The sequence below is a fragment of the Microplitis demolitor genome, chromosome 4 (assembly GCF_026212275.2).
Source record: "Microplitis demolitor isolate Queensland-Clemson2020A chromosome 4, iyMicDemo2.1a, whole genome shotgun sequence".
NCBI classification, from domain to species: domain Eukaryota; kingdom Metazoa; phylum Arthropoda; class Insecta; order Hymenoptera; family Braconidae; genus Microplitis; species Microplitis demolitor.
Window position 1 is genome coordinate 4,335,333 of NC_068548.1, and position 24,791 is coordinate 4,360,123.

General features: G+C 26.9%; 3 protein-coding genes across 8 annotated transcripts; 1 reads left to right on the forward strand and 2 right to left on the reverse strand.

Annotated features, from left to right (window-relative positions):
• Positions 1-1,086: 1,086 nt before the first annotated feature.
• LOC103575861 (uncharacterized) lies at positions 1,087-24,791 on the forward strand. 6 transcript variants are annotated; one of them, XM_053738390.1, is made up of 16 exons: positions 1,087-1,400; positions 2,419-2,593; positions 2,746-2,859; positions 3,741-3,984; positions 18,058-18,099; positions 18,174-18,314; positions 19,367-19,605; positions 20,188-20,283; positions 20,375-20,474; positions 21,546-21,666; positions 21,766-21,886; positions 22,771-22,919; positions 23,010-23,059; positions 23,130-23,244; positions 23,329-23,463; positions 23,543-24,791. In XM_053738390.1, the coding sequence occupies exons 4-16, from the start codon at positions 3,957-3,959 to the stop codon at positions 23,580-23,582; spliced, it is 1,377 nt and encodes a 458-aa protein (XP_053594365.1). In that variant the 5' UTR covers positions 1,087-1,400; positions 2,419-2,593; positions 2,746-2,859; positions 3,741-3,956; the 3' UTR covers positions 23,583-24,791. The 6 variants fall into 6 exon arrangements, with proteins under 6 accessions (XP_053594365.1, XP_053594368.1, XP_053594367.1 ...); XM_053738393.1 differs by having other exon boundaries at positions 2,488-2,593; XM_053738392.1 differs by having other exon boundaries at positions 1,087-1,340.
• Positions 9,658-12,206, reverse strand: LOC103575863 (uncharacterized). Its single transcript, XM_053738398.1, has 4 exons — positions 11,723-12,206; positions 11,391-11,536; positions 10,940-10,992; positions 9,658-9,838 (listed from the first exon to the last, which is right to left on the reverse strand). The coding sequence occupies exons 1-4, from the start codon at positions 11,807-11,809 to the stop codon at positions 9,711-9,713; spliced, it is 414 nt and encodes a 137-aa protein (XP_053594373.1). The 5' UTR covers positions 11,810-12,206; the 3' UTR covers positions 9,658-9,710.
• On the reverse strand, positions 13,001-14,089 carry LOC103575862 (uncharacterized). The gene is made up of 3 exons (XM_008555839.2): positions 13,911-14,089; positions 13,592-13,824; positions 13,001-13,522 (listed from the first exon to the last, which is right to left on the reverse strand). The coding sequence occupies exons 1-3, from the start codon at positions 14,047-14,049 to the stop codon at positions 13,418-13,420; spliced, it is 477 nt and encodes a 158-aa protein (XP_008554061.1). The 5' UTR covers positions 14,050-14,089; the 3' UTR covers positions 13,001-13,417.

The window sequence follows — 24,791 nt, forward strand, 5'->3', positions numbered from 1 at the left end:
TCAAATGCCTGAATTTTAAAATATTCGTTAAAAAAAAATTTTGAAAATATCTTCTGCATTAAAAAATTCATTATTTTTTATATCTTTAAATTTATTAACTTAAAATTTGTATTAAAAAAAATTAACTATCAGTAATAATTGATTATTTACGTGTGAATGTAGCAGACAGTCAAATCTAAAATTATAAATAATTTAAAAAATAATCTTTATAAAAAATGCACTTATTATTTTTTAAATGTACATTTTTTTCTAATTTTATTTTTATTAATTATTTACTCTATTTATTAATAATTTTAAATTTGTCTGATGTCTGCTACGTTCACACTCATGACTATTTGAGCATTAGAAATTTTAAATAATTATTTTTATACCAAATAAAACAAAACTCACCATTATTTCTTCGAATTAATCAGCTACCGTTACTTGAAATCACAATGAGATCAATAAAATAATTATAAGTAACTAAATACACTGATAAAAAACAATAAACACTTAATAAACACTACTGACAACAATAACAAAACACTCACGACTTACAAAAACTTTTTTTAATTTTGAAAAATAAAAAAAAATCTGAATAATATTTTTTCAAAATGGCGGCAGGAAAAAATTTAAGAAAAAAATTATTTATGCCCGAATAACTCGATAAAAAAAATTGATTGTTACATAAAATTTATCACTAATCACTTTTATGCACATCACTGCATAAATAATACATAATTTAAATTATTTAAAGTTTTTTTTTTAACAATTAACTGAATTACAACGATTGGCGCGATTCGGACAATGAAAAAGACACGAATTATTTAAAATACTTTTTTTTTTATCATCCTTTACTTAAAATTCAAATTTAATTAAATGTTCAATCTATTCATTATATAGTGAAGAGTGTTAATGAATTAAGATTTTAATTAATTTGAATAAATAAACGATTAATTAATTTTTTTTATTTCTAACTCGAGGCCTAAGTATTGTAGTAGCGGCAAGAAGATATTTGAGAGCGAACGGTTGCATATTTGTGGTGACAATTTGAAATATGCGCAGAGAGATAGCGCGCATGTGGGTTCCGATAACTGCCACTGCAGCGCCCAAGTCGCCTCGAATTATATTTTGTATTTCACTGCCATGACAGTTACTATTTAATAAACTATTTTTTTTTCGTAATTATTTAAAACTTTTACACAAAAACGTTCTTTGCTATTCGGAAAATATTTAGTGACAATAATTTTCTCTGTACTTTGAATAAAAATTAAATTAGTTTGTGTCAACTTTTTCGATGCTTGGAATTGGCGTTCGTTGTCATTAAAAAGTTTTACACTGATAGAAGGATTTGTTTAGGAGTAATAAATTGATTTATTAAATTTTTCTCAACTGACTTTTTTGGATTTAACAAATATTTAGTAATTATTAACAATATTTATTATAATGAAATAAGTAACTTCTTTATTATTAAGAAATATTTTTAATGCTAACAAAGCCTTATTAACATAAAAGAAATATTTGTTAGCACCAAACAAGGCTTGTTAATATTTAATAAATATTTCTTAGACGAATTTGTCGGTAGAGGGCTACACACGAGCCTGTAGTGGTGTACAAGTATTAAAAAAGCTATATGTGTGTGTCGTTGCGACGTCATATTGTTTACTCCGTTCTAGCTTGCATTGTTGGTTAAACGTAACCTACAACTGAAGCTCTCATATACTGAAATAATATTTATATCAGAAGTATTTTGTAAATTGTCATCCATATTATAACTATGAAAATATGGAAGCCTTGTTAATTTTATTCAGTTCAATTTTAATCAAATATAAAACCATTAAAAATACATGTACTATCAAACGGATTTTATGTTATTTCTCAGCGTAGTTTAATATAAGAAATTTTAATTTGTTTATTCTAGTTATAGTGTTAATTACTATGAAATTGTATTTTGAAATTAAAAGAACAGAAAATTTTATACGATGGTTGTTTTAGTTATTTTTGTTTATAAATACAAATATTAATGAATGTGTGTAGCTGCATGCAAAAACATATATAGATATATATTCTTGAACTGTGTGATTTTATGAATTAAATTTTAATAAATAAGTTAATAGATAATTTCTTAAATATAAAAAAAAAATTTGTTCAAATAATAAAAAATATATTAAATATAAAATATTCATTTATTAATTATTAAAAAGTGATTCATTAAATGTTAAAAAGTGATTTATTAAATACTAATAAATCATTTTTTAAATGGAAAGAAATCGTTTATTAAATATTAACAAATCGTTTATTAGATGCTAAGAAATATTTATTAAATACAAAAAAATGATGTTTAAGAAATGATTTGTTAAATATTAATAAATATTTCTTAAATAAAGCTCCGTTAAGAAATAATTTGTTAAATATTAACAAATCTTTTTTAATACTAAGAAATCCTTCTATCAGTGTATTATAAATCGGTTTTACTGACTAATTAATTATTAATTGTGTATCGGAAAGTTTAAAAGTGATTTATCATCAATTAAAAGTGGTTAATAAGTTTTGGCTGCTCAGACATAAATGTAAAAATAATTTTTTTCGAGTACGAAATTTTCATGACACTGAAGTAAGCTGACGTTTAAGCATTTTTTGATTTCTTTTTAAAAAAATAATTTTTAAAAAAACGAAAGATTTAAAAAAATTGCACTTGTAATTTTAAATAATTCCTAGATGTGCAATTTTTTTTAACTTCACGCTAAGAAAATTAGAAATTTTCAGAAATTCGGGAACTTATTGGCTTCAGTTCGATTTTCGAAAATCGAATTTCTAAGAGATCTTAGCGTTTTGAGATTCTAGGAAGCTATCCTGACTAATTTCACGATGACGTCCAAGGTATGTATATAAGAAGTCCTGAGAATAATTTATTTTTCGAGTTGAGACTCATATTACGATAAATTAGGATGAATGAAGATGAATGAGGATGACACTGTCTATGAGTTCTTGTGGAGAGTAACCCGTAACTTTGTTCCTGTTGGGAATAACCCATCACAACATTGACGTTTTTTGTTCATTATGATGTTCTCTGGTAGGAAAAGCCAAATAAAGTCATAGGAATAGTTTCTTTTTTGAGTAATCGACGTTGGGTAGATACGGGCAGATGCAGGCAGATGAGAGCAGATGACACTTTCCATGTCTTCTTTTGAAGAATAGCCCGTAACTTTGCTCCTGTTGGGAATGACTCATCACAATATTAACGTTTTTTGTTCATTATGATGTCCTCTTGTAGGAAAAGTCATAAAAAATCCTGGGAATAATTTATTTTTCGAGTTGAGACCCATATGAAGATGAGGGAATATGGGTGAACATGGGTGAAGATTTGTCGAAAAAAAATCCGTTAATTGTTAATTATTTGCTAACTTCAGAACCATGTAAAATGAACCACTTAAAAAAAATGATTGTGATTTTTTATTTACAAAAATGGAAAAATTATGACTGCTCCGGGTAATTTCAAGTTCAATCTTTTTAAGAATATATTTAAGAGGGGTACTCTGATTGAGTGCATGCAGTTTTTAATTTTTATTCGAATAATTCAGGACCAGGCAATAAAAAATTTTTTTTTTCAAACAAATTAATTTATGAATCATTAAATTTGATATTTTGTTCCGAGCTGGAAGATTTATTCAATTAAATATTATTATTATGGGCTGTTAATCTTGCAACTGTTTAAAGATATATTTTATTGAATTCATCAACATTTTTCAATCATATTTCAGGTGTTACGAGTAGTTTCAAAATATTCATTAGTGATCAAAATATAAGGTCTGGATGGACAGTTTTTGTGACTCAAAAGATGGCAATTTGAAAAAAATTCAAATTTAAAAATCTTCAACTTCAATGCTGTAGTTTTAGAAGTCGCCATCGCTGTCTTACGCCTGTGCGATTTCAAATAATAGCCAGGATCCGGAGCCAGCCATCGTTCTAAAACTGTCATGTTCACTGCCGACAATCATCTCTCAAGTAAGCTGTATTAATTTACTTATTTTATTTAAATTTTTCGTTGCATCTATAGCTAAATAATAGTTTGATAGCTTTTTAAACGCGCGATAATCCATCCGAGATAATAATTTTAAATTAAAAGTAAAGGTTATATTTTAAATTTGAAGTAATTTTTTTTAAACAATGATTGACTTTCCGTAATTAATAGGGTTTATTTTATATTATTAAAAATTAGCTTTAATATAATTTTCACACACATCATTATTATAATCACAAAAGTATCATATTAAAAAATAAAAATTTATTTTATGGCCTCTAAGTTGTCTTAATATGTGAGCAATCATAAGTTCTGAAATAAATAAAATATCGAATTAGTACTATTTGTTTTAAAATGAATAATATATCTTACCTAAAAAAATGTGAGTATTTGCGAATAATACACGACGGCCATGGTCGTGGAAAATGAAAATTTCTTAGTCTATAATTATCCATGTATTTTGTACAAGTGTCATTGCAGTTGAGACGAAAATTATTTTTCATAAAACTATAAAAACATAATTGGAATTATTATTCATGCTGACATGACAGTATACTAATAAAATTATTATGAAATGATAAGACATAGATTTATGAAAAGATGTTATAGAAAAAAAGGAAAATCAAAGAAAAAAAATTGATCATGAATATAATTATATATATTAGAGGAACTCAAAAAAATCGAATATTTTTTTTTTTGGAGTCTTATATGAAATTTTTTTGGCTTAATAATTATCTATTAAACTTACATCGAATAGAACTGTGAAAGAAAATTACTGTGACCAGCTTGAAAATCAAGATTATTTGAAAAAATAATTGATGGCTTATCGTAACTTGAGCAAGCTTTATGATAATTTACGATTGCTATTTTTAACAAAAATTATAAGTAAAATCATTAAAGTCATTATCAGAAGAACATTTTTTAAAATTACGGTTTTAAATTTACCTGTTCTCAAAGGTGGAGGTACATTTCTTCCCGTATTTGAATAAACATTTCGTCTGAAAGTATAGCAGGCATAAAGAATGTTTAATATTACAATGTAATTAGAGCGCTAAATTTAATAACCGAATGAATAAATAATTATGTAATTAAATTTAATTACTAACTGCGTCATTACGACAACAATAGTATGAGAAGTTAAATTGAAGAAATTTTTTTCCTTCTTCGTGAAATTTTCTACACTGTCTATTGATGAACTCGATAATTCAATTGAATTAGGATTTGTATATCCTAAATACGGGCTTGGATGTGTACTCTTCAACAGAAAAATTCATTTCAAAGTTATTATTGTTATCTTTGTTATTGTCATTATTAAATTTGCTTTTCATTTTTGAAATAATGATAACTTAAAAAGGTTCGATCGTCAGTGTTTATAAGATTAATAATAAACTCAAACCGAATTACATATATATGTATATTATGGTCTCGATAGAGTGGGTAGAGTGACAGAGATATTTATATTAGGTGTCTTGCGCAAATCTGCTGCAAAAAATGTGTAAGGATCTTTAAAAAATTTCTTACGCAAGTTTTTCACAGAAACTATCAAAGTAATTCAAACATATGTCATATATAAAATATCTATAACATATTTGCGTATAATTAACATGCGCAAGTCATACGTAAATTTTGCAGTAATATCTTGGCTAAATATCTGCTGAGCGACTTATAGTTATGTTAAGAAGCAGACACGCTGAGGTTTTCCTTAAGCCGTTTTCACAAGACTTGTACAAAATTGCTGCAAGATTGTTTTCAAAAAAATTATTGCGCAAGTCCTAATCCATTTTGCTGTAACATATTTGTGATCAGTGTCTTGCGCAAAGTATTTCTACAGATTTTCTGCTAGAAGCGGATCTCAATAACATAAAGTGAAAGCTTTATATTTTTATATTAAAAATTTCTAGTAGAACATCCTAATTACTATTAATCTTATTAATTAAATAGATGAAAGTAATAAACTTTACCTCGGGAACGTGAATTCCGCCGATAGTAAATCTTATTCCTGGTGACGAAAAATTACCATACATCATAGTAATGTAATTATAATACATTAATACCTTTTTTATCAGCTCCTTTGGGGGTTTGCTGTCAATTATTAACTGATTATTATAGAATAGATATTACTGTCTAATAATGAAGAATCATTGATAAAATTTTATGAATACTTGTAACTAGGCTGTAAATCCAATAGAATTAGAAATTTGATCTTAACCTTCTCTAAGTGGAAAGCTTCTAAGTTAAATGATTCTGGTAAAGAATCATCTATATCTTCTTGTATTTCTTCAATATCTACAGGAACTAAAAAATATTTTCAAACAAAAAATACTTGATTTAATATTTTTATCATTATGAATTTGTTAAATTATTTAGAAACAATTTAAAATGTGTATTGGCTGGGTATACGACGAAAACGACATCTGTTGACCGCATTAAATCATCCTCAAAAAGCACAGAGAGAATATGGCAGGTTTTTATTAACTTTTAAAGATCGCGAAATATATGTGCAATACTACATTTAAAAGGTAGAAAAAAATGAATCAGATTGTGCTCAAAAAATAAAGTATAAAAAATTTTAATAAATATTATTTTAAACGACATAAGGTTAGCTAGTAATAATAATAATAATAATAATAATAATAATAATAATAATAATAATAATAATAATAATAATAATAATAATAATAATAATAATAATAATAATAATAATAATAATAATAACAATAATAATAATAATAATAATAATAATAATAATAATAATAATAATAATAATAATAATAATAATAATAATAATAACAACAACAATAATGGTCATAATATCAAATGAGTTAAAATAATTATAATTACAATTTTTTCAAATTTAAAAATATTGATTTGCATTAAGTAAAGAAATTGAAGTGATTTAAATTATTCGTAATTTAAAATTTAAAAACTCCATAATTTAAAAAAATTTGTAATTTAAAAAATTTCCCGCAATAATCTTTAGCCAAAAATAAATATCATGAATGGAAGTGTGTAAAACTTGCAATTACTATTTCTGACAGTATTTTCGCAATTAACAACATAACAACTATTTGTTCTCATTTTTTAACACTGCTTTCATTTAACTATTCACAAGACAAGTGCGATTTAACGTGTATTTCGTTTACTGCGAGCGCTAAAATCGATTCGATTGTCACCACCCTATACTCCGCACCCTGCCAATAAAAAAAATCTATTGGTTTACCTTTTAATCCTACTTTAACGTAAATCCATTCATAATATCCTTCAAACGATTCAGTTGTTCTTCTTAATATATAATCACCAATATTACCGTCCTAAAAATTTCATAAGCATCCAGAATTGTGATTACTCACCATTACGGGTTAACAAAATATGTGTCGTACATAAATTAAATAAAAATAGTCTATTTACCACACTAATATCTGCTATACCATTGATAGTATAAATGATAGATGCTGATTTTTTTCTATCATGGTACATTGTAAAGTAGCCAAGCTCTGGAGTATACTGTTCGAAAAATAATTGATCAATTAATCAATTAATCAATCATATTAATGTTAAAAAAAAAAATTGATAATAATAGTTTTCTTAATTAATGCATACCTCAGATAGAGATGAAGTATCAATTCTATAATCATCAACTTTTGACCTCTTTCCATCGCGTTCAATTGAATAAACCCGACTTTGATAAATAGGCGTTGAAAAATCAGCTAATAATCCATCGGTTTCATGAAGATCTAATGACTCTATTATCTTATTATCTGATTCTATTAATATTCTTAATTGTTTTGCTCTATGTTCTTCGAAATGTAATTGAACTATTTTGCAATCTTCGACTAATTTTTTTTTTCAAGTAAACAAAGAAATGAAAATAAATATTAAATTGTAATAAAATGAATAATTAATTGCTTGTTGATAATAATGATAATAATAACTTTACACTTACTTTCATAAGAAGAATTATGTGGCAAATCTATTAGCTGATAGGCCATTTCATTGCATCGATAATTTGCATAAATTATTCGAAAACAAAGAAATAGTGTGTAGAAAAAAAATGATTTCATTGTTATCAGCAAATTTTACTTCAAAGAAAATTATATTATTTCTTATTTTAAGTTATTTTTTTGAAAAACAAAGGCGATATAAATGTATGTACTAACTTTACAATGCCTTTTAAACAAGTAAGCAATAGCATTAAAATTATCAAGCATAAAAAGTAATCAAAAACTGACACTTAAAATGTTTCAACAGTATTTGTATCTCAAATATTTATTAGTGCGTTCTTTAGTAGATTTAATTTTTTATATAGTTCTTCATTTAGCACCTAATAGCCTTTGCTTATTTTGACATTTAGTTATTGGAACTTATTTAGGCTCTAATTAAAAATGCTCGTAAGCCTTAATAGAGCTTGTCTAGGATCTATTTAAAATTTTTTTATGACTAGTAAAAATTAATATGGTGTTGCTGGGACTCGAACCTGGATCCTTCTGTGTATCAGTTGACGCCTGTACCACTCTGCCAATGTACGGATATACGAATTAAGATTAATTAGAAGGTCTTTTGATTAAATGTCTGTAGGACCTAATAAAAGTTAAAAAAGCTCCGGCAAAGTTATTGTATATATATTATTCCCCTATATACCTATGGCCATACATAGGCAGATATAATTCAAGTCTGATCAGAGCAAATTATATATAATGTTATACGTGAATTCATTATAATTATATATAATTAGGCAAAATAATTTTTTCTTGGGTGGCCTATGGTAATAGTAAATCTACTTCTATAACAAATTTATTTAAAAAATGAAGTATATTAAATAAATAAAAAATTTTTTCATGAGACAAAAAAAAATATTAGTTATCGGTATATTAAATATAATTTTACTTATGTTTTACCTTGAACCTTATAATAATAGTTCGAAAGCAATTATAAACTTCCGACGGATTTTTATAATAGTCAACTATTATCATGTTTTTAAATTTTAGAACTATAAAATTCTATGACAAGAGAAAAAAAATCATTATTTTGCTGCTGCTATTAATAATTATAATTTTTTAGTAAATAATTGTATTTTTTTATTACATGATTGCTACAATAACTAAAAATATATCAATAAATTGAAAAACAACATTTAATTTTTTTTTACAGTGAATGCTATGAAATTTTGAGAGATTTTTAGAAATTAATAGGGCTTGAATTCAAAAAGGCTGTTTTAAATATATAGGGAAAAGGAAAAGAAAAAATCTGAGTCGAAAATTAAATTTTAGTAAAATAATAATTTTTATTGATTTACTTCTTAAAAAAATATTGTTTTTACAAAAGTTAATTTTTTCAATTTAACAATTAAATATACTTGTAATCATTCAATTCTTGAAATATGAACAGTCGTTATGCCTAAAAAAAATATCAATCACTATTATAAATAAAAAGTAATTAATATAAATAAATAAATTAAAAACAATAACAAGTACCTGAAGAAACGTGAAAATGCATTTATAAAGCATGGTGGCCATTGATGAAGTAATTCAAAATTTTCAGGCATAATATTACCCGAAAATTCGGGACACACTTTTCTTCCGTTTAATCGAAAACTTTCTGATGTAAACCTAAACATATTATTTATACCCAATATTAATTTTCATATTTATGATCAATAATTGTGAAGTTAAATTTTGAGCTTCAGTTAAGATGAAACATAAATTATATAAACTTACAAATAGATGAATTGCGATAATAAAATACTATGTCCAGCTTGATTATCTATATTACCTGATACAATGACTATTGGATTGTGATTATTAATATTGTTTTTGCAAATATTGTGATTGTTAATAACCGCTGAAAAAAATAACCTCATTATTTAATCATAGAAAATTAATGCATATATCTATAGTACAACCTGGTTATAAGTTACTCGGCTATAAGTTACTTTCCCTCTATTTTTTCTCGCTCGTCGCGAAATGATACCCCCACTCCAGTTTCACTAACGAAGTTTTTATAAGTTAATCAAGTATGTACGTAGATTAATTAATTATTGTGACGAGACCGAAGTCTGCCTCCTATTTATATGGGACCGTTTCCTATCCCTTTTGGATATACACGCGTTTCGTACATCCCTATCGTTCACCATAATATAATTATAGTGAAATATTGAACATAAGCTCATTATTGGCAATACCCTAGGATAGATTATCAGATCAAAGATCCTTTTTCGTGTGGGCGCCTTACCAACAACCACCACGAGTCCATACCTCTCTTGGGCCAAACTCTACCATCTCAGGAAATAAAGAGACTGGTCGAAGTGGGCTTGAAAAGGTCCCTCGTGGTACTGATTTTCTGTATTGGTCTTCATGTTGCATAAATTAGTGGTGAGACGCAACTTAACCTCAATACCCTAAAAGGGTTTTTTCAACTTATAATCACAAAGATTCCAGATGTGCCATTGCACAAACGCCCTCGTCCATCACCAAGTGATCTCTAATCTTCGAGCTTTTTGGGCGCCATGATTTTTTAAGACAATTCACAGGATATGGCCCACTTGGATGTACGTAGATAAATTATAAACTTCAACTAACTTAGAATAGGACCGTAGGTTCAAACACAAACACGACACATACATATGCAGAAAACTAAGCAATCGCCGCGTAAAAAATAGTAGGGGAAAGCCATTTCCGAGAAATTTTTCTCTAATAGCTCTCAACAGTAAATTATAACCAGATTGTATATATATATACATATATACATCGTAGCATTGTCTTAAACGAGTTACTTGACAAAAGTCTTTCAACAAGACTCATACGAAAGTCTTAAACTAGACGAAAAAGATGGATTTCGTAAGGATACTTTCTGCAGGATTCGTCAAGCCTTTCTTAAGTTTCTTTCTAATTTGCATAAATATGACATTTCAGATAAATAAATTATTTAATTATTTAAACTTACCAGTTTTCGTTATTAATGAATTATATTCTTCTGTACTTGTGTCTATTGATCGTCTGGAAAGATAAGATTGTGAGAATTATTTTTACTGATGCTCATATGGTAAGAAAACTCGTCTGTTATTGGTAAAAAAAAAAAAAATATTTAATAACCTAAATTTAACACCGTGCCTTGTGTAACTTTTACACCGGCGGTGCTGAAAATTTTCTCACGAAATCATTTAGCTTGCACGGCGGACTCTAAATTTTTTACAGTGTATTATATTTTTCTTTTTTTGTCAAAGAAAGACATACTCTCTTACCATGCGATGCAAAAACTATTGTATGTAACTGAATGAGAAAGGGCTTTCGACACTTGTATGTTGGTAATATTTATCTCAGAGCAAGTGAGCCAATCCTCACTTGTTGTCAAAAGCACTTCCTTTCCAGTGACATAATATACTATTAATACATACGGAGTCATAACAATTACAATTTCGTGACTGTTGAGAGAAAAAATTTTATTATTTAATATCTGTTCCTCCAAACCACTCAGTGATGAAGAAGATAACGTCGGTGATGATGGGCTTAAGTTATTTAAACAAGGATTATGGCGTGTTGCCTTAAAAAGAAAAATAATCAAGCACTTTGAATGAAGAAATTTCTTGTAAATTTTAATGAAGTAATTTCTTCATCGATCAATTAATTTCTTAGAGTTAATAAATTAATAATTTATTGACTCAAGACAGTAAGATTCTCTTAAAAAAATAAATTTCTTATCAGTGTAAAAATATACTAATGACTTTACCTCGGGAATAACAATTCCTTTGATAGTAAATCGTACTTTTGGTGAGGTAAAATTACCAAACAACATATCGATATAATTCCAGTACATAAATACATTTTTTATTAATTCGTTCCGTGTCTTACTGTTAGATTCAAGATTTCAATTGATATAGAATTTTTATTTATAAATTATATTTATCAATAATAATACTTGATACTTACTTGAAATTATCTTTTAGATCCAACACAATAAGTAATTTTATATTGACGGTCTCCAAGAATGGTGCATCTAAATTAAATGACTGTAGAGGATTATTGAAATTGTTTCTTCTTTTATTACTTTTAGGTGCTAAAAAATATTTTTACATTCTTTTATATTATATTGTAGCTACAGAATGTTTATACAGTTTCATAATTGATATTATTATTGATTACCAAATTTATCTGATATCTTGAAATATATATATTTATATTTTTTGTCAGAAGTCAGTGGTAAACGTCTGAGAATATAGTCACCAACATTTCCTTCCTATATGTTGATTAACATTATACTATATATATAAATAAATATTATATATTATATATATATATATATATATATATATATATATATATTATATATATAAATAAATATTATATATATATATATATATATATATATATATATATATATATATATATATGTTACGAAGGCCGTAGAGGCAAGATTTATTGTGAGAGTCTGTGTACGATACTGATCACAAATTTCTTTATGTAAAGTCGATTAGGACTTGTGTAATAATTTTTTTTAAAACAGTCTTGCAGCAGTTTTGTACAAGACTTATGAAAACGGATTAAGAAAAGCCGCATCTGCTTCTTAACATAACTATAAGTCGCTCAGCAGATATTTAGCCAAGATTTTACTGCAAGATTTACGTATGACTTGCGCATGTTAATTATATGTAAATGTATTGCAGATATTATGTATGACATATGTTTAAATTACTTTGATAGTTTCTGTGGCAAACTTGCGTAAGAAATTTTTTAAGCATCCTTGCGCATTACTTGCAGCAGATTTGCGCAAGACTCGATATAAATATCTCTGTCACTCTACCTCCTCTATCTAGGTCACAATATACACATGTATATATATATATATGTATATATATATATATATATGTACATATATATGTATAGAGTGACAGAAATAGCTATGTCATTTGTCTTGCGCAAATCTGCTGCAAGAAATGTGTATGGATCTTCAAAAAATTTCTTGCGCAAGTTTTTGATGTTTTTGCAATCATTCCGGACGAAAAAAAGAAATATCCCAAAAAAATAGTACATATCCGGCTTAAATCTTTAGCATTGTCGTACGTATGTTATTTCTGGATATATATTTTTCGGGACCCCCATGAAATTATAATTAATGTATAAGTAATATATCTTCAATACACATGAACAATAAAATATATCATTAAAATAAAATATATCATTCCGCACTTGTGCAAGTTCTACACAAGACTCGCAGTTGAAATATTTTACAAGTGGTTGTTGCGAGAACTGTAGTCATATGAAACAGAAAACTAGTATACTACTAAGATGACTTGTGTGAAATTTACGCAAGATTAATAAATGTGGGGTTGTGATTATCAGTATAAGCAAAAAAAGGGCATCTAAGGGGATGAAAAAGTGTTACACATGAAAATAAAATATATTCACTTACAATTAATTAGAATTATTAACTTACTAAACTGACGTCCAATGGCCCTTTAATGTTGTAAATCATTGATGCAAATTTATTTTTATCATGATACAGCGTAAAAAAACCAAAATCCGGTGCATACTTAAAAACAAAATGTCAATAAAATAACAAGTATATAAAAAATGAATAAAAATTATAATAAATATGTACCGAATCAACTGTTGAGGGTATAAATAAATAATCATTGACTCTAGTAGTATTTTCTGTTAGTTCAGTCGACAGTACTAGACTCAAATAAATAGGCGTTGAAAAATCAGCTAATAATCCTTCGGTTTCATGGAGATCCAATGATTCTATTGTCTCGTATTGTGATACTATTGATACATTTAATTGTCTAGCTTGGTGCTCTTCAAATAGAATTTTGACGAATTGACAATCACTAACTATACATTACATTTGAATAGAACAATTCATATTGTTTTTAGTATAAATATGTTATTATTATTATTAAGCTTGAAAGTATAATTACAGGAATAATTGTTAGGTGCATTTTCCAATTGAATCAATGTACGAGCAACAGTTTCACACCTACTAATTGCATTGACAGTAATTATTTCGATAATGATAACAAAAATTAATAATGGATAAAGGTTTCTTGTGAGTTTCATGGTTTCTGAAATTTTGAATCTATTATTATTCTTTGTAATATTATTGTTCAGAGTATTATTATTGATATTAAAAGAGTAAAGAAAATTTTTTCCAAACTATGTTCGTTAACGATACGAAAGTCTTTAACTATTTATATTTATATATATATAACCCTGTATATATATATATATATTAGGATGTTTCAAAAAAACGATTTTTTTTTATGGTGCACAAAAATTGAAAGTATAACTCAAAATAAAGATTTTAGCATCAATCCGGGCTCTTAATAATGATATTAAGGTTTGCCTCAATCCATTTTTCTATTTTCTATTTAAATAACACGGGAAAAAAAATTTTTTTTTTTTAGAATATTCTAGCCCCCAAACTAATGAACGAATTTCTATGCACAATACACTTTTTTATAGGAAATTGAACGCTCTACAAAAAAAGACTCTTATCATTTTTTGATAAATCCCACTGTTCAAAAATTATTCAAGCCCTAAGTCAAATTTATTGTAAATTTTGAGATTTTTTTACTTTTTCGGCGAAACTATCAGTCTTATCAAAAAATTTCATTAGAACTTTTTGTAGAAAATTTTATTCCTCACAAATTATTCTGAATAAATTTTTTCGAAATTCCACATTGTTCACAAGTTATTTGCGTTTCAATGTCAAGCTCTTGAAATCAATCAGAAATCTATTTTTTTAATTTATATTTATTTTTTTTATATATTATTTTTTAATATATATTAAAAAAATATTATAAAAATCTTATTTACCATCCAACAATCAAATAATTATCAGTTCACCAGCATGCATATAACTAGAATATATATAAATTATTCCTTACCTAACTTGACTGTACGGCATCACCAGAATATTCGAAGATACTAAACTTCTACAAGTCCATTTATCTAATTTTTAGAAATTAGTAACTAAAATATAATTACTTATCTGTTCACACTAAGACTTCAATAACAATTAATAACAAAAATCAATGTTTGATAAAAAAAAAACAAAAAAAATTTTACGCAGTTAAAAAGCTTTCGAAATTTTATTTATCGTCACCACCGACTCTAAAATTATTATTATTTTTTTTTTTTTTTATAAATAAAACATATTTTTAAAAACTCTTCCATTATTAAAAATAATGAAAATAAAATTTTAATAAATAAATTTATTTGTATAAATTTTTTTTAATTATTCCAATTGTATTTATTATTACATTAATTAAAGTATTAAAAAAAAAAAAAAAAAAAAAAAAAAATTAAATATGAACATTAATTAAATTATATTACTCACCTGCCGCAATTAATTTCCGTCGTTAAGAAAAATATAAAACTTTATTTATATATTAAAAAATATAAATATTTAATAAAAAAAATTATTTAATAATATTATTCGAGACGTAATTAACAGTTTTAATTGAAATTCTAAGAAATTACATATTTATCATAAATAATATTTAATATTCATTTTAAATAACTTTATTGTTTATTAATTATAATAAAATATTTCATTATCTTTATAATCCATTTATATCATTTTCATTATTTTTAAGTCACTAAATAATTTATTTTATTGACTATAAAAAAAAAAAGTTTCCAGAAACGTCAATAATTTTTTTTTTTTTTTTTTTGTAATTAAATTATTTTTTTTTTCAAATCATTTTTATTACCAGGCGGCAATTTGAATGACCCATTGGAGCCTTGACCTTTTGTTTGAACGAGGGTACCATCAAAAACAGCCTTTTTCAAATAACGTCTTATCAATGGGGCTGTTTTTATGGGATCCAATTGATAATTTGTGTTAACATATTTTTTAATAGCATGCAGTGATGATCCATGACGACGGTTGTTTAAACTCATTATAGCTTCGTTGACCATGTTTGATGTAGACGGATGTGGCTTTAAACTAGTCGATTTACTTTTATTATGATTATTTGTTCGCAAATTTTTTTTAATTACTTTCGATTTTAATTTATTATTCGCTTTAACGACTTTCCGTGGAGATGTTTTGGTGTTTATTTTATTTTTATTTCTTGACGATGATCGTGATTCAATCATTTTTCACTGACACTTGATTACTCAATGCACAACAAAAAATATTTATTATTAATATTAGTATTTCTAATAACTTTTAAGTGTGTTCAATGTACGATAGGAGAAATTTTAGCTTGAGCTCTCAGAGAGACGGCTTAAATGTCAATTATGTGATTATTCAATTGTCAATTAAATTTTTGTTTTTATTTAGAAAAATAAATAAATAGAAACAAAAAAAAACACGAATTTATTTATTTGCAGTGTTTTTTTTAATATAGGAATTTTTTTTTTAAATTTGATAGAGTAGAGAATAGTAGGATTTAGAAAAGAGATAGAGAGGGTAAAAGGAGTTATGTTACTGAATAATTGATTTTTCTGAAATCCAACATATATATATTTGCGTATATTTATTTATTTAAAATTGCACCCATGAGACTAAAGGTCAAAATTAAAAATTTTTTGATTGAACAGAGCAGACATTTTAATTTATTCATCAATTGATTTTTTTCTTTTTTATAATTATCGGGAAAACGACAAATTTTTTATAAAAATTTCTCGATTTTCAGAAAAAATATCCATATTAATAAAAAAATAAGCGCAGTGTTGAAATAGTATTTTACATGTCAAGGCACGAAAAGTACACTGTGAAAAATTCCCATTAAAATTTACAAGTGTCCTATAGTAAACGTATGCGCAGACGACACGATTGAGGCCTATGCGCATACACTTACTATAAGACACTTGTAAATTTTGTACCAGTTTTCTTATAGTCCGGTGTTACAATGCACCCATAGTAAAATTTAATGGGAATTTTTCACAGTGTAGGATATTCCAACCCGTGTATAGGGACGTCTTACCTTTCTCTGTGGTGTGTATACCATTTTTCACCAGACCTGCATCTGAAAGTTTAAATTTTTTCCTCGGCTTGTGGTAAAAACGGCACGTGCGTAAATTCGTACATAACACTATAAAAATGGCTCGTGAGAGCTTTATAATTATAATGTAATTTTAACACGGTGTAATCTACTTTTTTTTTAGCATTTAGTGTTACTCGTTACAAAATAGTTGTTGTTAAATAGTATTTTAAACATCTTAATATTTTCATGATTATTTTTCGTTTTCTCTTTAATGAAAAGAACGACTTTCTTCCCTCTAAACAGGGCAAGAATTTAAACTTTCAGTACAAGTAGGGTGAAAAGAAATTTTTTTCATTTAAAAATAAAATGATATATACATCTAATTTACATAATATTTACGGATATTAAATTAAATTTTAGATTTGTGAATCTTTCTCTTCTTCTTAAAAATAAACTAATTTTAATCGGCTACCGAAATAATCGGTAGCCACTACCGATTATTTTTTTCCACGATTGTACAATCAAGTGGCGTAATTTCCATTTATTTTGGATAATTTTATCGCTTTTCATAAATAAATATAATTAAGGCACGAATATTTCATTGCCTTTATTAAAATATTAATAAATCTTTTATATAAGTCAATTTACGACGCATTCGGTTAATTAAAATCAATATTTTATGGTGAAGTGAAATTTTATTCTATACATAGATTTTAGTACTTGATTTTTAATACAGACAGCTGCAATATAACGTTAATAGATTGATTAGATATATTGGTAATTAAAATATTTTATTATCTAATTTAACCAACACATTTAAACAGGAAGTGTAACGAAATTATTTAAAAGTAAGTATTACGAATAAAATAATATGAATTAAAGAGAAGGGATCTGTTTTAATGAGCTTATAAGTATTAAAGGCATCGGTTTTTATAAATTAGTAAGAGTTTTAGTTTATAGATTTAATTTTTTTTAATTTAATTAATTGTGATTGCCGTTTAATTTTTAATTATAACATGTAAGTATTTGTTGATATATTATTTTGACTTAAGTATTTGTGATATATTTTTTTTGATAATATTTTTGGCTCGAGTAAATTCTTCTTGATTCAAACTAGTTTTTTTTTCAGTGTATAAAAAACGCTTTAAACAACTCAGTTCACCAACAGAAGGTTTGTTACTAATAATAGCCATTATAAAAAACAATCTCAATAAAATAATTATAATAAAATTTTTATTATTACAGAAAAAATGGAGCATTTAAAAAATTATAATCCATTATTAATTTTTTTTACAATTATACACATTATTACTGTCAATGCAAATTATGAGTGTCAAGATGTAGCGAGTCAATATATCAAATTTAAGGAAAATCATCAATATCATTGTAAATTACTATTATCTTTTTTAAATTGAACAAAAACATAACATAGAGAGAATTTTTTTTATAAAATACCAATAGAAGTCGTTACACTGTACGGAAACGCGAGATCATTATAATACTTCTATTAAATTATCGGTATTTGTCACCAGAAATTATCATATTATCTGCTATATTTTATGCAACTCCTGCCGAAGAATACGTCGCTAATTGGCTAAAGTCTGCCTCATAAAATAATATATTAATAGACAATCCTTTCTAATTGGTCAAAAGTATGATTTATTATATATATTATATATTATGCGATCCCTTCTTCAGAAGTTCAATTTAGGAACGTTAGATGGTCGTGGATAGAAAAAGACTTTTAATGCTTACTTTGTACCAGTTTTTATTTCGTAAGGTGCAGTAATAGAAAATATTATTTTAAGACAAAACTCCCTTTTCGAGTGGGCGCCATACTTGTTTTGGTTCAAAACATGAAAGTGCCTGAAAGCTTGGAAAGGCAGTTTTTGCTAAGGAATGGGAAAAATAGATAATAGCTAGTCCTGACCTAAAATGTGGCATAAATGGAGAATCCTTTTATGGGGAAATAAGACGAAGTCTTCTCTTACCATTTTAACCTGGTCTGGTGACCATTCTAGGAAACTGATACTACAGAAGTGCTTTTTCAAGCCTCCTTTTTTCAGAGTCTCTCGATTGCCTGAGATGGAAGAAGTGTTAGGATTCCAAAAGTAGGTCTCGTCTTGATTGGCTAGTTATATCAACTGAGTTTGTCGCGTGTATGAAAGGAATAGGTTAGGAAGCAGTTGCGCAATCTGTCAGCTTATTTTCGAACTCATATACGATAATTTGTCACTTCTCAGACTTATATCATAAATAGCTATTATCACTAATTACTACCTAAAGAAATTGATTTAGAATCACTTAATATTTCCCAACCAGTCAATGTGTTTTGCATTTACTGTGGATCGTCAGGAAAAATTTTCTCCATCGACACTCTTTGCTTCTACTAAAACAGCAAAATATATTAATAACAAATATTTTTTTCCACAATCTAGTTGAAGATTGCATGTTTGTTGATTTACAATTTGGAGAACACATGGTATCACGTAATATAAAAATTACCATTCTAACTATTGCCGGTAAAATACTGGAAACTTTGGATCTTTACGAAACAAATGGAATACTTGCCGATTTTTCAACGCCTGTTTATCTCAGTCAAGTTGATTCGGTTAAAAGTGTTAGAAGGCTTGTTAAAGTTGATAATTATACTTTTAACAAAACAACTATTAATGAGGTATATTTATATATTTATCAATTGATTCATAAATTACATGTTTATAACTTAATCAATACTTAATTAACAGCACACTGTGTAAATCAGTATGAAACAACATGAGTGCCTGAAAAGAGTTGTTTAGATCAACGTTGATCAGTTTGTCCTATTTTTTAAATTACCATAGATCATTTAGATCTACGGAAATCTAATAAGTTGATATTTATAGAAACAATAATCTACATAGATCTATGTCATTAAAATAAGTTGATTAAGATATATCTCTATAGATCTTGATAAATCAAGAAAAAATAATTAAGATCGAGTTATGACTAGATCTTTGCAGATCTAATTTTTTTCGGATTTATACAGATTTTTATTTTTTTATACGAGGTCTCAAAAACTTGTAAAATCAAAATTTTTATATTTCGCTTTTTTAGCTTTGATCAAAATCGATCTTTATAGATCTCTGTATATATAATATTTTTCTCGAGCGCATATATCGATCCTGATTTATTCAGATCTACATAATATTTTATAGCCTTAGAATTTTTTTTATGAATCTATTTTTTATCACCTATCAAAGTAACCTTTTTTTTACAGTATGCTCAAGATCTTGGTTATTTTACCTTTTACCAAGATAGAAGTAAAATGGCTTCTATGATTTATTTTTTCAGAGATTCATTGGATATCAGTTTGGTAATTAATCGTTTTCAACATTACTAATTATCACTATTAGTATTTATATTATTTTTATTATTATCATTGTTACAATTACTAATTTTATTAGGAAGGAAACGTTGGTAATTATGTTCTTAGAAGATTACCCAGTAACTTTCATAATGGATACTATCAGTACATTTATGTACGAGTATTAGAAAATAATGAAGGTAATAGAGCAATTGATATAATTAGTTACATGTCTAATCATCACAGAATAAAAAGTCACAGTCATATATTTAATGTAGTAGCATTCTTGCAGGTCTTAAGTACATCTGTATATTCTAAGTCTTAAGCAAGTCTACATGATCAGTCTAGGCTGGATCTAAGGCAAGATATTTCCATAAGATATCTTAACCCTTTCCCGATAATCCGTCTCGCAGGCGTTTCAAATTAAGAGTAGGGACTCAAGATCAACCTGGAAAGAGTTAAGCAAACCTGTAATTCTTGGCTAAGATACTTGCGTAAGACTCGTTAGGTCAGACTTGTTAAGAAGTTGCTTAAGATACCTGTAGATGGCGAACCTTACTTCGTGACCCGTGCATTCAACATGAGTATAGTAAATTCATAGCTGCTCACTTAATGTTCGATTTAATTTCATCAACCGATCATATTAATAATTTGTAACGTTTTAAATTTAAATAAAAACTACTGGGTTTGCTATAGGTACTGAATTTGAACCTCGGGCAGTTCTAAAAAAAAATAAACCCCTGATCTTCAGGGATTCTGCGGCAACTCTTACTGAACACTGTTTTAGTAGATATTTTGGTTAACAATTGCTGCAGGCTGATTCTTCAGATTTACGAAAAGACTTGATGAAATCTGCACTTGAATTACAAGTATGCACCTGCATACTTGAAGTATGCAGTCGAGTCGCGTTATGAGTTCACTTGTGTCGACTCATTTTTCTATTGAAGTCCCCCTTCATGACTATGAAAATAATCATGTACAGACTTACACACTTGTAAAGTAGGGGAAGTTTGAGTCACGGCAGTCGACTGCTGAGCAGAAGTGATATAGCGACTAGACTGTACTAGACTGTACGAAATACATCTTCTTCAGGTCTTATTTAAATCTTCCGTAAGAAACTTGCTGAAGCCTTTTCATCAAATGACTTGCTTAAGACAATGCTATTAGAGTATATATGATATTTTGTCGTGTGATATTACTATTGTGATATTAGTAATTACATTTTCATAACAAATAATTATTTATTTAAAATATATATTTATCATTATTAGCCACCGAAGAATGGAATGATTTTGATGTTTCTCCACAACCACCATTCAATTTAGGTGCTTCTGGTGTTGAGACGATTGAGGCACGATTATTTGTTGCACTGGACCTACAACATAATTTTGAGTAAGTATAAAATTATTTTATCACTTTTCATAAATTATTTATCAGTAAATCATTATATTAATCTTAATTGTGTAATAATTTAAATGAATAATTTGATAGTAAGACACCAAGTGAGTTGATGAAAATTCTTCTTATGTATTTCAATTATATTGATATGATGAACAGCGACTTTTCATCACCAAAAATAGACTATAAAATCGTAGGAATTATTATTCCACAGGTAAGTTATTAGTTAATTTTTAATATTATACTACAAAGTCGGAAATAAAATAGAACATTAGAACCCAGCCGTGTTCGAGTCCCGCCAAAAAGTAAAAGAAATATCTACAGTTGGCTATACATCCGAAAACCACCCTCCATCGATTACTCTATGAAGGCGTTAAAAGTAGGTTTTTAACAACCATAAGTCAACAAAGTACACTAAAGTTGGCGACAAAGCCAAGTTGTTGGTGATTGATGGGAAATTGGACACATAGATGGCATTAGCTGAGTTCTGTTAGCTTATCATCTATCAAACCGGTGATCATGGCCGAGCGGTCTTAGGCGTAAGACCTAGGCCTCTCGAACTTGATCACTGGCCAGGCGTGGGTTCGAATCCCAGCGGTGGCCGAAAGAATTTTTCACACAAAGAGTGTGAGGTCTTTCGGCCCTGAGATTCGTCCCGTCGCCTGGTTTCAAAATAAATTTGATATGGTTAAAGTGTGAATTTGATTCGTAAAAATTTGAATTCGACTCGATTGTCTAGATCGGGATCGCCCAGTAAAATTAAATCAATATAATAATTAATTTTATTAAAAACCGTAAGAAGAAATCAATCAGAGATAAAATTTAATTAATTAAATTAGTAAATATTTACTAATTTCTAGTAGTATATTTTTAACTGGAAGTAAAAGTATATATGCACTGTAAGTCAATACGAATACATTACAGTAGGGTAATTTTATTCTAAGAATTCCTGTACCCCCACTTCTGCTCAGCAGTCAACCGTCATAACTCACACTCTCCCTATTTTACAAGAGTGTGAGTATCTATTTCACTTTTAGAGATGAGAGTGACAATTGTGCACAAAAAAATAAAATATTTTAACTAAATTTTTATTCCAAGATTGAAAAACCAAACCCATACTTGGGAAGCACCAGTCCCTTTTCAAGTAAGCTACATTTTCAGCAAACGAGTGAATTAATGGGATTTATATATACTCACAAATATTACTTTGATGTTAATAATCATGATATTGTAATTCTTATGACAGAGTACGTTCTTTTTTATAAATAATATTTTTTTTACAAATTTGTTATTATATTTTTAAAATAATTAATAATATGTCAATTAACCATTTTAAGACGTTTGATGTACGAATCCTCAGAAGTTCCGCCAAAATTAGTAAAAATGGGTAATAATAATTTTTATTGTTTATTGATTGAATATTTTTTAAAACTTATTGATTAATTATTATTTACCAGAAACCTTAAATAAACATAAAATTTGTGATGTCAATGAGGATCCATCAATTTTTTTATCGTACCATGTTGATTATCAAGCTGCTCATAACATTTTATTATCTCAATTATATTATTTGTAAGTTCATTTATAATATATTATTTATGAAGTTCTCTATTTCTATACATTATTTTGTTACGTATAAATTATTACAAATTGTAGGTTCAGCTCAAACAATGAAGAAACAAATAAGAGAAATGGTTGTTCCAAATACTGGAACAGCATTCAAGGAAAAGATTCAAAATTACACCGATCAATGCCTTCGTGTATTATCGACTCATATTCAGATTATTTACGGTAAATTATTAATCTTATATTTAGATATTAAAGAGATATAAATTTGAATAATAGAAATTTATTTCTTCACTTTTATTAGGAATGCTAACTGCTCATATTTCAGCAATCATAAAAAGTAATAATATACATCATCTGTACACGGAAAAAAATTCCACTAAAATTTATGATGTTAACATCATAATCGTGGACTAGACCTTCATTATCATCAATTTTCAAATGTCTTATTATAAAATTTGTTATGTAGGTTACATTTTTTACTATTCACCATCGTAATTTTAGCCAAGATTTTTTGGATTACAAATTATATGAAAAATTACAATGTTAACACCGTAAAAAAAAAATAAAATAAAAATTACAACTCAAAAATTATATCTATTATGTCTATTTTTCTATTTACTTTTGAATACAATAAATGTTACAGTGCTGCCTCTGCTATAATGCGATGTAAGTTCTAGAAATTACGAGGTTACATCGTAATATTTAAATGGTAACTGCGTCCACCGTAAGAGGCGTTCTTGTGACTCATGACTGATTATTTATATCGTTTATATGTACCCGAGTCGAAAAAATAATTTTCTCTAATTTTTACTCCTTAAAAGCCTCAATTCCTTTGATGCTTAATTTACCGCCTAGAAAGTAATTCTACTTTAGTACTAAAAATCCTCAATGAGAACTATGAAGTCTAAATGCATATAATTTATCGATTTTAAATTATAACTATGAACTCAAAATTCTTAACGAATGAAAAGTTATATTTTGGACATTGAAAAATTTTATATAGAAAAGGGAGGGGAGAGAATACGTCGAATTAGACTTTTGAGGTTCCAATACTTGTAACTACTACTTTGAAGTCCAAACTAGGATAACTTATCTATACTGTTGTCAATCTTAAAATTCTAAATTGATTCTCAAAAACCTTATTGAGAACTTTGAGCTTTCAATCCGAATTTGTTTTTTGACTCGGGTATCTTAAAAACCACCTAAGCTTGTGGGCCCTTCTATGATCGAGTAGTCCAAGGCATCTGTCAGTTCGCATTGGAAAGGTCTCGTGTTCGTATCCAACACCCAAGCGATTATTATTTTATACTTTTATTTAAATTTTCAATTACATCCAATTCTCAAATTTTACGATGTTCACATCGTAATTTATACTAAAGAGCATAAGACTTTGTGTTATTTGTGTGAAGTATTATTTTTTAAATGTAATTTTTAATGCTACATCGTAAAAATTATGATTTTAAAGGTTTAGTCCACAGCTACAATAATTAATATGAAAATTACGATGATAACATTTTAAATTTATCTGGATTTTTTTCATAATTGATTTA